We start from the raw sequence: 16323 nt of genomic DNA, 5'->3' as shown, positions 1-16323 counted from the left end.
TTAGGAAGGTGCTGGAAAATGGAAGATTATCCTATACGTTCTAAGAATGCTTGACACCGTTAAACTACACTACTAACTCTGGAGATAAATCTTAAAAATGCATTCAAGTAATTTAACTAATAACAAAAATGTATTTTATTTGTGCATCATTCAGCTGTAGATCCTTAAATCATCGCTCAATTGGTGTGGACATTATCCTTCCTACTGGAGGGTGGCTACTTTTGTTCCCCATGTTCCCCGTGTGTGTTATATTGTAGCCACCGCTCCAAGCTCACTCCTGTGATAGATTATAACTTCAATACAAATTAGTAAACCAAAAAATGAGATTGCAGTCCATCACGGGAGTAAGCTTGGAGCGGTGACTACTTTACAACACACACAGGGACCATGGGGAACAAAAGTAGCCACCCTCCAGAAGGAAGGACAGTGTCTGCACCAATTCAGAGATGATTTGAGGATCTACAGCTGAGTGATAGACAAATAAGATACATTTTTAGTAATAGTTAAGGTAGTTGAACAGAAGGAAGAACATATGCTTCTTTAAGAGGAATTCTTTATAATTTCAATATTGTAAGAAGTGTTTACATCCTGTATCGTGATTGACACTATATGCCTTCACATATACCTTAAACCACTCCCATGATGGTGCCATACCTTCACCTCTAGAAATATGCCTCTTACTACATTTTTCCTCAGGATTCTATGCTGGGATCATTGTTACACCTTAGGGTATAAAAGTAGGGCTTTAGGGTAGAAGGGCTCTACATAATAAAATAGTAGGGTGAAGAATAGCAAGAAACAATGGTTGAGGTCTAAAAGCACTTGTGTAAAACCTATAGAAACTAGGCATCATAAAAACAAAATGTTTATACACCAATTTTTTGAGTATTTAGAGGAAACTGACTAGGAGCTAATAGGAAGAAATATATGGCATTAGGGAGCCTTTAACTATTTAATGTTAGTAAATGCACTAAAATTGACCATCCATCCTTTACCAAGCTTCTATTACTACTGTATATACATAATTTCTTTAGAAAAAGAATTACATTTAGAGTATTGTGCGATTAAAAATTTGAAAAGTAGAATTTACAATTCATAGTATACACATATGCATGTCATGCTTACCACACATGTTCTGTGCACACATACAAGATGTAAGAGAAAGACAGCAGGAGTGATAATGATATGGTACAAGGCAGAATTACAATGGTTGTGGCTGCTAACTACCACATATAAAGCACAGAGACACATCCTTGAGATGCACCTGCACCGACACTGCCTTGAAAAAGCACAGCTCTCTTACAAAAGTAAGATACATATAACCGATGATTGCTGAACCTACTCTGTAGCCTGGATAATTATATTTCTGGCTTATGAAAAATAAAGAATTACACATCTCAGGGAATCTCAAAGCAAACTATTAAATCACAATTTCCTACATTGCCTCTCGGCTGGCTGTTTGTGATATCCTTTGTACTCCATAATTAAGCCACACATTATATTACTAACTCAGTCCTTTGTGCTTTCATTATTATATTTAAAACTATAAAAGCTGCAATTTTCTTCTGTGTCGTTCTTTCAGAGGAACAGAATAAGTGTTTGCCTATCACAAACTGACAGAGAAAATAGCTACCATTGCAATTCTGTCTGACAGCATGTACGTAGCACTGACTTTACTAGTCAACATATTCTAAAGTCATAAAAGGTACCTATACAAAGACTGATAATAGGCATATTATCCAATGTAGGACGACAGGCTGAGAGGAAGGAAGAGAGGGAGAGAAAAACTTGAAAGTGAAGCACGTTTGTATGTCAAGTTAAGCTTCAGCTGTCTAGAGATATATGTTCATACAAACGATCTTCTGGTGCATTGAACATATTGGTGAAAATTCTATATCACAAATGAGTTGTGAGTACAAAATGGGGACACCAGACATGAGGCTAACAAGTTATATTTCCTTTCACCCTATTTTGTAGCAATTACATTCTCCACTTTAACTGAGCTTTACCTTTCACAGTTTAATAATATTCTTTAACATGGACAGAACTCCGGGTAAAATTCTTCTTAAATCTTGCAGTGCGGGGGTAGCCCCACTGCAAGGGTTAAGTGCTCGCTTTTGTCTAGGTTCAAAAATGAAAAAGGTATACTCATCTGATCCTCAGAGATGGCGTGCACTTAGACCGCTCTCTTCTGACTCACTATACCTCCGCTGCAGTAGTCTAAGGTCCCCGAGTCATCACATTCTATTCACAGTGTACAGGATCTGAGGACACCGTTGGAGCAGAGGGGGAGAGAGGCAGGAGGGACCACTGTCACAGCCGGCCAGCTTTCGAGGGTCAGGTGAGTATATCGTTGTTATTTTTTAACCTAGACAAAAACGAGCCCCACTGCTAGGGCTAAGAATAGTTTCCTTAGGCACTGATCTTGCTAGACCTACAGTGTGGAAAATAATGATTTGATCCCCTGCAGAGTTTGTATGTTTGCCCACTTACAAAGCAATGAAAGGTCTATAATTTTTGTATTATAGGTGTATTTTAAATGATAGAGACAGAATATCAACCAAAAATCCAGAAAAAACACATGATACAAATGTTATAAATTGAGTTGCAGCTCAGTGAGTAAAATCAGTATTTGATCTCCAAGCAAAACATGAGTTAGTACTTGGCGGAGAAATCCTTGTCGGCAAGCACAGAGGTAAGACTTTTCTTGTAGTTGGTTACCAGGTTTGTACCCATTTTAGGAGGGCTTTTGGTCCACTCTTCTTTACAGATCTTCTCTAAATCCTTAAGGGTTCTTGGCTGTCGCTTGGCAACTTGAAGTTTCAGCTCCCTCCATACATGTTTTTATAGGATTAAGGTCTCGAGACTGGCTAGGCCACTCCATGACCTTAATGTGCTTCTTGTGCTTTGTTACCTTGTGCTTTGTTACCTTTGGAGCCAAAATTATTGTTGGTTGGTAGGGGATCAAATACGTCTTAGAAATGTCTTACCTCTGTGCTGCCAACAAGGATTTCTCCACTACTAAGTACTAAGTCATGTTTTGCTTGGGGATCAATTACTTATTTTACTTACTGAACTGCAACTCAATTTATAACATTTGTATCATGTGGTTTTCTTGATTTTTGGTTGATATTCTGTCTCTAGCATTTAAAATACACAAAATACACATATGATAAACATGTCTTTGTAAGTAGGCAAACTTACCAAATCTGCAGGGGATCAAATAATTATTTTCCTCACTGTACGAGATTTGGAATGAGATTTAGTGATGCAACGTCTGTGCTGCTTATTATTATTGGTTCTGGGGTGGAAGGATTGTAACATTTCCTTGTTTCTGGTCCGTTCATTTGCGGGATGCTTCCTACTCCTCTCCTGCTTCAACATTCTCCCACCAGCAATCAGATTACCAGTCATCAGGGGGCAGTTCTGACTTAGGGAAGCAAAGCCTTGTCTCTTTCAAGATGGCTGCCACCATGGAGAGGATGTGCAGATACAGAAATGCTAAATCATTAATGTGGATAAGATCAGCTGCATGGTGCCCACAGGCAATACTGGAGACTAGTCCTTTGCCTTCTGCTTGTTCTTTTAGCCACCGCTTTCACAGTACAGGTCATTTTAGGTACTAAAACAGAACATGTTAATTACAAACAACTCAGTGGCGTAACTATAGCCATAGCAGGGGTCTGGGAGTGGAAGGGGGCCCCATTAGGTTATTGAGCCAATTAAATATAGAACATGTGAAGCTAATACAGCACTGTATCATTAAGGGTTGGAGTGGTTACAGTTGGAGACAACTCTAATCCCCTGTAAAGTTGTAAAGTCTACAGTGTAGAGGTGACTTCAGATGTACAAGAGGAGTCTTTGGAATCTTGGCATTGTTACTCACAGCTCAGAGAGAGGTTGTCAGGGGGGCCCAGCCATCACATTTTTGCTATGGGGCACCATGTTCTGTAGTTAGGGCCCTGAAACAACTAATATAACATTATTGAAAAAGATGGATAGAAAAAGTGAGCACTATACTTACTCTTTCCATTTCTTTAAAGTCCTCGTCAAGCTTGGTGCCTTCAGCCCCTCCAACCTTCTCACTTACTTTCTGTAATATAATTAGAACGACAAATCAGTATAAGACATTCAACACTGTGAACAACTGCACTCAATGAAGAGGCTACTTAGAGAAATAAGCAAGTAACTCAGTGAAATGTTTAATATCTTAACAAATACAATCACATTCACTCATCCCCCTAACCAGAACTTTCAAGATTCTTAAATTAAAAATTCCTCAGATATGTTTATTCATGGTCTGATTTGTCTAGAAACTTTGTGATGGAAAATAAGGAGTGGAATTTGTTCATTGGAACCTCACAAAGAGTAGATGTAATATATTGCTGACAAGCACCACTAGGTAATGAAGATGGTGAGTGCAGAAAGTACCAAAAAAGAACTAAAAAGGGCTTGAAAGCGTTTCTAAACCAAACATAAAATAATCAACACTTAAACCAGCAGTCCAGCAAACCATCAGTACAACCAACAGTGCCATGATACATTTATGTGGCTCATGGGTTCACAGCTGCCCATTTACCCTTTCACACTTACACAGTGGGCAGATGTAAATGTGAGCTCTAGCCTTGAGTGCTGATAAAATTATTTATATTAAAAAAACAAAAACAGCAACAGTACTGACACCTTGTCCATTTTAAGCATTTCCATTATTCTCAATAGCATCTCTGTCGAGAACAGCCCAGATTCCAAGCAGTGACAATCAGACAGGCAAAGTAGGATACAACAGAACCCACAGGTTAAGAAAAAGGATACACGGTGTGGATGAGCTCCTCTACCTACAGTAGTACCCTTCACTCATAATATAGGGGGCCCTGACATCACCAAAGGGCTGCAGATAAAATTCAGTAAATGTAATGCTACAAATATTTGCAGCTGTAAACATGCACCATGAGATCATCAGGGATTACAGAAATGCTAAAAAGATGGGCAGAGACTGCGGGCATACTATAGAAATTATTGGGGACTAAGAACATGCATCAGAAAAAAGTCAGACTGGAGACACATTACATGCTTCTAGAAATCACTAGTATTACAGCCCCTTTACAAATGCTTCCAAACTTGTACTTTTTTATAGATCACTTCAAATGAATTTTGCCACATACAAATATGTCTCTCAGCAAGATCCATTAGATAAGATCCACAGAAAATACATAAAAAGAACATAGGAATGGACATCACAGAAAAAACTAGAGAAATACTGGAAAATAAAATGTATTCTTCCCAACATTTAGGCCCCTTAACACCAAGACGGCATCATTTTTGCACGTCTGTAAGCGCAGGTTCACATTTATGCGCGTTTGCCACATTTTTGAGCGCATGAAAACGAGCGCACATGAAGACGTACAAACGCGCAAAAACGCCCATGAAAATGTGCAACATGCTTCTGCCGTCCGTTACCTGGTGTTTCCATTGAAGTCTATGGGGGGAAAACGAGCTGTAAACTGCCAAATAAGGCTCATGTAATTTTTTAAAATCTTTTGGCAAATGCTTTTCTACTACTCAAAAATGCCTAGATGTGAACTAGGCCTGAGAGCCGACATGTGTCACTGCAGCTCTTACACGTCAGTTCTATAGCTCATGGCTTCTCCCTGCTGAGAACTGGGACTGTCATTCATCGCTCCACGCAGGGATCCCTCCCCTTTCTCTATTCCTCCAGTGCTTATTGGAGGGACAGACAGGGGAGGGGGCACGCACAGCTGGCTCTAGAGAGGCAGAGCCAGCTGTCAATCAGGCAGCAGGGTGGATCCCGACAATAATGTTGGGATCCTCCCCAGGTGCAGCAAGGCTCTGCACTGTCAGCATATAGCGAGCAGTAGCTTGCTATATGCTGAGTTAGTTAATGTACTCCTGTGACCCAAAAGAGAACTAAGGCCAAAAAAAGGTGCGGCTTTAGTTCTCTTTTAAGACAGCTTGAAAAACATAAATAAACCAAGCAATGTAACTAGTATAAGCCAGTCTAAATAATATTTTTATTCACTGTCCCATGTTAGCACTTAGGTAAGGAAAATCCAGACTACTGTAGGCAGTGGCCCCAAGGGCCACTTCAGAAGTGCTCAGGGCTGCAGGCTGGTCACCAGGGTTTTAGATGAATTATCTGTGTTAAGTAAAACCCATTTATTATATAAAATATGAAAAAGGTTTAGATATTCTGTCACGTTGCCTATTCAGAGCAAACTGACAGGATCTGTGCAACAAACGACAAGTGCCACTGACAGCTAAGAAGGGACAGCAAAGTGGAAGTTGAGACAGGAAACCTCATCAAAGAAGAGGCTCTTCAAGGGTGCCAGCAAATGTTAGGGAGGGGTGCTATGGCTTAAATAGAAACAATGACCTGCAATGGATGCAAACAACGCACATACATTTATAATGTCAAGTACTCCTGGCACACCAGACAGGCAAGAGTGGTACGAAGCAGTGGAGAGGCAAAGCAGGACAGACAAAGCAAAGTGGACCAAGAGAGAGATGCCTCCGAATAGATAGAAGACCTACAGTTAGAAAAATCCCGGGAAAGTGAACAAAGAAGGGATAGCAAAAAAAAAAAGGGAGGGAATGCCCAAAAGGGTGAGATAAAAAAAAATCTGAATTCATACAAAATTGCAAGGATCCTAACAGATCTTTACATATCTATAGCCCAGCTGCCATCTTCTCTACACATAAATGCTGCTCCTCCTCTAGAATGGTATCGACAGGCAGCAAGCTGTCAATTCTCGCTGCTGGAAAGTAGTTACCATGGAAATTGGGAGAAACACAGGCTTTACTTTAGCTGTAAGAGCAAAATGTAGTAAAGTCTATTATTTGAATTGGAAAGAAATCCTTTATAAAAAAGGGATGCAAACTCACAGTCTGAACTATATGAAGAGGCTGCATAAACAGAGTCCCGGCGGCAAAAGTCGCCGGGAGTCTGTTTAAACAGCCCCGATGCTGGCGACGTACACTGTACGTCGTCAGTCACTGAGGGGTTAAAAAGGAAAAACATGGATCAGTCAGCAGAATCAGAATGGCTCCAGACCCCAGTGGAGCTGCCATGGAATGGTGAACTGAAGAAGTTGACTGCTACAGGGCAGCTGTTATCAAATGTCACTCCATCAACTTATCAGCTTGGTCATTTAAATATATGAACATAGGGAAAAAAGTGTATCAAATTAAATTATGAAACCTCACAAATGCCTGCTCAAAATCATTTCCTATTTGTAGATTTTAATGTTAATATAATATTACAGTAAATGTAAAAAGAAAATGAAGATATACATTGTCAAGAATAGGGGTACAGGGATAAAGGAGGCAGCCAGGTATCGCTGTCCATTGTGCGCCCTCAGAAAGCAACCAGTGCGCACACAAATTATGGTGAGAACACCTAGTCACCCAATTCGGACACAGGTAGCCACTGTAAAACAACATGCACAATATAAAACCCACTGATGCCACCAGATATTAACCCCTGCGTGACGGGAGTCTGCACTGTACGTCCCGCCACAAAGTGCCTATATGACTGGCCAAGTACACTGTACGCGACAAGTTATTTAAGGCTCTGTAATGCCGGTAACCGCTGATTCTCAGCGGTTACCAGTCATTAATGAATGTCTCAGTATTGAGGCATTCATTAATTAAATAGTTAAACTTTTGTAAAAGCTTCTTTCTTTCATTAATGAAAGAATGAAGCCGTTACATACAAATACAGGAGCGCTAAATAGCGATCTGGTATTTGACAGCTGAAGATAGTAGAGAGGTAGCAGAGTGAGTCACCTCTCTGCTATTCGTTTTGACAGCTCGATAGACTGGCCCGACGTTTGATACATTTCAGGCAAGGAATATTACAATGTGTCTCTGTGCCTGAAATGTATCACTTCTGATCGTCTGAGCAGGATCAAAGACCTTTAGCTCCTGTACTTGTTTGGGCATAGGGCGTTTTTCAGCGCGTTTCCATGGGCTGAAATACGCCCAGGTGGGAACCATGCCCATAGGGAAGTATGGGATTTTACTGTTCAGCGCTGTAAAACGCACAGGTGTGAACCCAGCCTTAGTGAGATCTGATTCTGACATGCTGTCAGGATCAGTCTCTAAGGTTATTATTAGCTGTTCCTAAGTTTGAATCAGCCTAATAATAACCAAAAATTAAAAAAGTTAATTTTTCAAGCAGTCATAGTGACTGCTTGATATAAACTGACAAAAAAAACCAAAGTTGTATTTGTTTTACACTTTTTTTTTTTTACAAAAGTAGAAAAATTCAATAAAATGTAAAACAAGTTAGGGAAATAAAAATGATATCTAATAGGTTTTTTATACTATAATTATTATGAAAAAATTCTGAAAAAAATAATAATCAAAACTTTTGAAAAAAGGTGTTTTCTTTACGGTTTTTCCTCATTTTTAAAAATATTTTATTCGAACTAAGTGAGGCGTTAGGTACACATTTGATATAATTATATAGCCCTATCTGTCCTCTAAAAAACAATATATAATATGTGTGGGTACATTTAGTAAGAAAGTTTATTACTGCCGTAGAAGAATCACACAGCAAAAATTTAAAAAGCGTGTCAGTCATTTATGAACAGAAACTGAAAACTAGCTCAGTCATGAAGGGGTTAAGCAATTACGCCTAAAGCAGCTCACTAACTGGAACGAGATCCTTGTTTGGCAGAGAAGAAATTAGGGGAGAGCTTACTTTGGGAAGGTAAAGATGGGCTGTGAAACAGTTATCAAAGCCTGCAATACTGCTGATTGCCACTGGAAGGAGACTTTGTTGCACTCTGAGGGTTGTGGAGCACTATAGTGATTTCCACATGCTTCTGAGATTCCCCAAGCTATCCTGTGAGCTGGAATTCTGGTGCACTTTCATCTTTATGAGGCCAAGATTAAATCATTATGCATCTGTATGAAGCTCATAATGCATGCTATAACATGGAATACATTTCATCTCATTGTAACAAATATCTTGGATTTTATTAGAGGAGAAATATATTCCCTCTAATCTTTGGAAAATTACAAACAATTGTAGAGTTGGAGCCTCTTATTCCCTGTTACTCTAGCAGTCACATAGGCTACAGTAGGGATAGGTCAACTTTGGCCCTGCAGCTGTGTTGAAACTACAAAACCCACCATATCTCTGCCTCTGGGAGTCATGTCTGTGGCTGTCACGAGTCTTGCAATGCCTAATGAGAGTTGTAGCTCCACAACAGCCGGAAGGCCGAAGTTTGTCTATTTCCCATCTACAGAATTCTTTTAAAAGCTTGTGAGGTAGTTTAATGTACTCACAGCGCCACCTGTCTCAACAGTCACTTACTGCAGCTTCTGTCACAGAACCTGTGACAGAAACTGCCTGCGCCCTATGCATCGGTGGAGCGCAAAATACGGTACATTAACTTTATCTACAACAAGCCTACAGGTCCTGTCAGAGATTCGGTAGCAGCAAGGTGTTAATTCCTCCAATCCCCAGGCCAAAGCCGTCTATATACATTTTAGTTTGTGAACATTTGGTCCTACTACTGAACATTTGTGGTATTAGTTCAGTTCTTTTATTTAATGCCACATTCATAAAAACAAAACGCACAGATTCGATACAGCTTGTAACAACTATATATGTAGAAAGATCTTTATAAAATCTGCATTCATTTTTTTGTAAACACAAAGCCAAAGCAGGAAAGATCAATGTGGAACAAACAATAGCTAGACAAAAATCAGAAGTAATTGTTCTATATCTTTACAGGTTAAATCTGATATCTTTTAAAGGAGAACTATGGGGTCAGTGTTTTTCCCCATAGTTCTCCTTGGGGTAACGGGAGGACACAAACTAGCGTCCTCCCGTTACCCTAAGCTCAGTATACCGCGAGCTACAGCTCGCAGTATACTGAGACGCCGCACCTGGAGCGGATCCCGACTTAGATGACGGGATCCGCCCAGCTGCGTGAGTGACAGCTGGCTCTGCCTATCTAGAGGCAGAGCCAGCTGTACCCGCCCCTCCCCCCTCCGTTCCGCCAGTCAGCGCTGGCAGATCGGAGCGGGGAGAGGGGAATCCAGTCCCTCCCCCTGTCACAGCAGAGAGCAGTGACAGGATCGAGAGGTGAGGGAACCCGGTATGTGTTTTCTCACCTCCCGATCTACTGAGCCGACCTGTGACAGTCTCATTGTCACAGGTCGGCTTAGAACTATGAGGTGAGTGGAAATCACTCATGTCATAGTTCTCCTTTAATGCTTTTGCATCCATATTGTTACTAACATTATATTATACAATGCCGTCAAAGGATTTGCAAAAACAAAAATAAATAACATTTGTGTTCTAGATGATCCTGTATATTGAGTACAATTCATAGATACATAGTTAGTCAGGTAGAAAAAAAGGACACAAGTCCATCTAGTTCTACCTATAGAGATGAGAAGAGGAAAAAAAAAAAAAAAAGGAGAGATGAAAAACATAAAAACAGAACGCTATGCCCAGTTACCCACCGTTGATCCAGAGGAAGGCAAAAAAAACCCTATAAAGCATGGTTCAATTTCAACAGGGGAAAAAATAAATCCTTTCTGATCCCATAAGGCAATCGGATATTCCCTGGATTAACACTCTCTGATGCGTAATATACCTAAGAACTCAAAATCCAATATTCTGTGCATTTAGAAATACATCCAGATTTTTAAAAAAAAAACAGTTAACCGAGTTAGCTAGAACTAGTTCCTGGGGGAGTCTGTTCCACATTTTCACAGCTCTAACTGTGAAGAATCCTTTCCGTATGTAAAGGGTAAACCTCTTTTCCTCCAGACGCAAAGAGTGCCCCCTTGTCCTTTGCAGTGACCTTAATGTGAATAATTTGGCAGCAATCTCACAATATGGACCATTTATCTATTTATACATGGTGATCAGGTCCCCCCTTAATTGCCTCTCCTCCAGAGAGAACCAATTCATATCAGTTAATCTTTCCTCATAGCTGAGCTCCTCCATGCCTCTTATGAGTTTAGTTGCCCTTCGCTGCACTTTCTCCAGTTCCACAACATCCTTTTTGTGAACTGGTGCCCAAAACTGAACTGCATATTCCAGATGAGGTCTTACTAATGCTTTGTACAGGGGCAGGATTATGTCTCCATCTCTGGAGTCTAGACCCCTTGTAATACAAGAAAGTATTTTTCTTGCTTTAGAAACTGCAGCTTGACATTGCATGCTAATATTCAGTCTATGATCTACCAGAACACCGAGATCTTTCTCCATCATTGACTCCCCCAAACATACTCCCCCTAGAGTGTATGAAGAATGCATGTTTTTAGTCCCCAAGTGCAGAACTTTACATTTATCAACATTAAACCTCATTTGCCAAATAGATGCCCAATCACACAGTGCATTCAGGTCTGCTTGTAAGTTGGAGACATTCTGTAAGGACTGCATTCCACCAGATAACTTGGTGTCATCTGCAAACATAGAAATTGTACTTTTAATCTCTAATAAGTTCGAGTTTGGTTCGAATTTGAACTTTAGAACATCCAAAAAGTTTGAATTCAAACTCGAACTCAATGCAAGTCTATGGGGGTAGAACTTTCAAAAACAATTGTCCCCTTTAAGAGGGCTTATATTCAAGCTTTTGGCCATAAAAGGTGTATGGGGATCGGGGTACTGCCCTGGGGGACAGGAATCAATGAAAAAAAAAAACCTTTAAAAAAATACTGTTTTTAAAAGGAGCAGTGATTTAAACATCGCTTAAAGGGTAACAATAAAAAATTCCTTTAAATATCGTGTCAGGGGGGTCCCCTTAACCTGCATGTAAAGTGGCGCATCTGTACAATGTATAGAACCTGCTGCAGCAAAACTGACATTTCTAAATAAAAAAATATATATATTTTTTTTTAAGCGTGCAGTTCCCCCTCCCAAGCAATACCAGACCCTTTAGGTCTGGTATGAATGATAGGAGGGACCCCATTTCAAAAAAGTCATAGCCATATAGTCATACCAGGCCCTTAAGGTGTGGCAGGAATTTTGAGGAACTCCACCCCCAAAAATGGAGGACGACGACATGTGGTCCCCCCTAAAATTCCATACCAGACCCTTGATCCAAGCACAGGGCCAAAAGGGAGGGGGGGGATGACGAGCAAGCGCCTGCCCATTCCCTCCTATAGCAGGCCACATGCCCTCGGCACTGGGAGGGTGCTTTTCCAGGGTCGCCCCTGGAAAAGCACCTTGTCCACGTGCCGATGGGAACAAGGGCCTCTTCCCTACAAGCCTTGGGGTGTTGGTTGTGCAGGCAGGAGGCTTATTCACATCAGGGTACACCTTTAATAAAGGGGCACCTAAATGCAGTGCACCTCCCTCCCCTTGTAAATGAATAAGGGGGAAGAATCAGGCACAGATTCCAAACATGCAGTACAAAAAAGGTAAGTCCAATAATCATAGTCAATTGAAGCATAAAGTCAGGGCAGGCAGCAAAGGCTCAAACTCAATACACAAAGCAAAGGTCAGGTAACAACATCACACAGGTAGCAACTTGCCCACACTGTGGAAAGCTCTGAAACAACTGATCACACTCTCTCTCTCTGGAACCTTGCAGCTATATAGTGATCAAACAGGAAGTGATGTCAGGAGGTGTGGCAGAAGGGATGCAATTCCTGTCTATAACAGGAAGCACTCCAATGCTGCCATTTTGATATAAGTATGCCATTAAACATGTGCAAGAGACCTCCCTATTTTCACACGGGGAAGTTATAGGACACAAGTCACTGACAATAGTGCCAACTACCGACATGCTTCGAGTGCGAGGACCCCCGCGATTGATACAGGTAAGTTGAGAAAAGGTCAGCTTTAAGCTTACAGGTCTGTAATTACTTAGTAAAGACCCCCCTTTTTTTTTTAAATACAGGCACCACATTGTCCTTGCACCAATCCATCAATACCAAGCTAGTCATTAGAGTCTCTAAAATGAAATACAATGGCTTTGAAATTGCACAGCTCAATTCTTTGAGGACACGTGGGTGTAAGTCATCTGGTCCAGGTGCTCTGTTCACCTTAATTTTGTACAACTGTTTCTCAATAGTCAGCCATTGTGGTTCATTAGAGACTATGGCACTGCTATCCCCATTATGGACTTGAATTACAGCCTGTTCCTTGGTGTACACAAAGCTGAAGAAAGTATTTAATAGGTTGCCTTCTCTTTGTCCCCAGTTACCAACACCAAGTTATCTTGTAAGGGACCTACATGCTCAGACCTGATTTTAAAAAAAAATAATATATTTAAAGAATTTTTGGGGGGTTTGTCTTGCACTCTTTTGTTATATTTGTAGCTTTCAAATTACGACAGTGTTCCTTTATTTTATATTTTTTAAACACTTCTTTATGGCTTTTTTAACCTTGAATGTCAGCCACGTGGGTTATACTTTTAAACTTACTGCTTACAGGAATATATTTTGCAGTATGCTAACAATTGATTTTGAAACATTCCCATTTCTGTCCCATTTCTATATAGGCAGAGCCAGCTGTCACTCGCGCAGCTGGGCGGATCCAGACATAATTGTCGGGATCCGCTTCAGCTGCGGCATCTCCGTATACCGCGAGCAGTAGCTCGCGGTATACTGTGGCGTCTCAGTATACCGCGAGCTGTAGCTCACGGTATACTGAGCTTAGGGTGACGGGAGGACGCTAGTTTGTGTCCTCCCGTTACCCTAAGGAGAACTATGGGGAAAAGCCTTAACCCCATGGTTCTCCTTTAATGAGCAGCCCTCAGCATGGGAAAATTTGCTCTCCTGAAGTTAAGTGTTTTTATTTTTCCAGTATGTGCACATTAAGTTAAATGAATTCATATTATGGTCACTGCTACCCAGATGTTCTTTTATATAAACATTTGTAATAAGCACTGCATTGTTTAAGATTACCAGATCTAGCAGAGCATCATTTCTAGTTGGGGCTTCTACAAACTGTACCATAAAATTGTCATGCAATAAGTTAATGTCCGCCCTTTTACTGTTCCAGCAGTGCCATTTTGCCAGTCAATGTAACAATACTTAAAATCTCCCATTAATACAACTGTGCCCTCCCTTGCAGCCCTTTCTGTTTAAGGAGCTGAGTCTCTATCTCTTCACTGGGTAACACTGGGGGGCCTGTAACAAACTCCAACAATTACCTTTGTATTATGCATGCCATCATACAACTCCACCCATAACGCCTCAGTACCATCACACTCACCATCAACAAAGTCCTCTTTCACACTCGCTTTTAGATCACTTCTCATATAGAGACAAACCCCGCCACCTTTTCGTTTCACCATGTGCTCCAAGTTGGAGACTCATAGTTTAGAGTTAGGACCGCACTATATGGAAGTGCCTTGACGTGGCTGTGACTTTCACATTTTCGGCAGAAGACGTGTATCTAAACCTCTGCTTTTAACCTTAGTGGTTACAGGTTTTTTTTGCATGCTGGCTGCCGAGTGTTGCGGGAAACTTTTTGCTGTTTTACTGTTTGAAGCCCTTCCATGTGCACCTTGCTGTAAAGCTGGTAACAAATTGATGTGTGTTTGCCATTTGTTTTGCTCCATTATAGTCTGACCCCTGACTTATCTGCCTCCTTATATTTTAACTCTCCCTCCCCTCTCAATCCTAGTTTAAAAACACTTACAACCTTCCCACGAACCTCTCCCCTAGCACAGCAGACCCCCTTCTATTTAGGTGCAGACCATCTTTAGCTCAGGAGTCCTAACAAGGCAAGAGCTCTAAAAGTTATCATGGAGGGTAAAGTTTGGACACTTTTAAACACATTTCTCCCATCAAATCCTACAGATATTATCCCTGAAAGTATAGCCCAGTAAAGCCTTCTTCCCATTCTAAATGCATTACTAAACTGCCCGCCTTGCAGTTTATTTATTGGTTCAGAAATCTGCAGATCAGCAAATAGTATTTCCCCAAATAGTCAGGATAGACATAATTAATTTCTCCAAGCTATGTCCCTAAATTATTCATACATAGGCAAAACCATGTAGGATTTGGAAATATGGATAACCCTGGCAAAACATGGACAATTATAAAGGCATGGTAAAAGCATGGCAAAGGGTGAAGTCCAGATTTCTATTCTTGCTTCAATTATATCAATCATTTAGTCTGATCCATGTAGAATTTCTTAAATAAGTATCTTAACATTATACAGATGTTAAACAGGCAGAATTGTATCTTTGCAAATGGTGCTAAGAGATCTTAATTTCCCTGGTTCATGAATGGCTCTAAACTAGGGCTGTGGAAATTAAAGATTAATTTCTCGATTAATCGTTAAACTTTTTGATCGATTTAAATTATTTTGATCGCTAATGAAAACACTCACCTCTCCGCCGGTTTCCAGGAGTCCCGTCGGCCTCCCCCATTCCCCAAGTGGCTCCGTCGGCTAACGAAGGGAAGGGGGGGAGGAGTTCGGTGACGTCAATGTCAGTGACGCTTAATGAAGGGAAGGGGGAGGAGTCCGGTGACGTCGATGTCCGTGACGTCACCGGACTCCTCCCCTGTTCGTTAGCCGAGGGAGCCACTTGGGCTGGTGAGTTTACCCAAGAAACTTTATGCACGAGCGCCAGCCAAGGCATTGGCCTATATACATACAGCACAGCAATGAAGTAATAAAATGAACTAGGATCACACTAATCCAGCACGTTATTATTCTGAGTTGCCCCACTCAAGCGGCGGCCATATTGAGTGGGGAACGTGAGATTAATAACGTGCTGGATTAGTGTGATCCTAGTTCATTTTATTACTTCATTGCTGTGTTGTATGTGTATAGGCCAATGTAGTTGGATCTGTATGTGCGTTAGAATCGAAATTAATCGATTCAAAATAATTTCGATTAATCGAACACCAAAATTTTAATAATTACCAGCCCTACTCTAAACTAAACTAGACGTGAATTTTAGTTATATGGATTTTGGGCTTTAAATTTATATTCTATGGATTCACCATGCTGAAGCTGCAAATTCAGTTGTAACGTGTCACTTGCAGTTTCCATTTAGCCGTTTTGCCATCATAGCATTTATTTTATCAGTGCCACATCTTACAGCATATGATTAAGCAAGGTCAGAAGACATGAACATCAACTACAATACAATGTGCAGAGACATACTGTCATACCTAACAAATATGCAGTATAACTGTACTGTTCAGGATAAACCAAATACATAATTTCTTTAATGTTTCCATATTCACTACTTGAAATAAACAATTGAGGGTAACCCACTAAATTAATATAAAAATAATGTATTTACCATTTATGAATTGCTAACATGAATGTAATGGAGGGGGGGGGGGGGGGACCGGGGTGTGGCGGGC

General features: G+C 40.7%; 1 protein-coding gene across 2 annotated transcripts in view; it reads right to left on the bottom strand.

The window, feature by feature from the left end:
• The window catches only part of SH3GL2 (SH3 domain containing GRB2 like 2, endophilin A1), a 124270-nt gene that overhangs the window by 22184 nt on the left and 85763 nt on the right, over positions 1-16323 (bottom strand). For both annotated transcript variants that reach the window (XM_018556879.1, XM_018556878.1), the window contains exon 3: positions 4025-4093. In XM_018556879.1, the coding sequence (XP_018412381.1) occupies positions 4025-4093 (69 nt within the window). The remainder of the gene's footprint in view (positions 1-4024; positions 4094-16323) is intronic.

The sequence above is a fragment of the Nanorana parkeri genome, unplaced genomic scaffold (genome assembly GCF_000935625.1).
Source record: "Nanorana parkeri isolate BGI_ZX_2015 unplaced genomic scaffold, ASM93562v1 scaffold256, whole genome shotgun sequence".
In the NCBI taxonomy this organism is placed as follows: domain Eukaryota; kingdom Metazoa; phylum Chordata; class Amphibia; order Anura; family Dicroglossidae; genus Nanorana; species Nanorana parkeri.
This window is presented reverse-complemented; position numbering and strand designations above follow the sequence as displayed.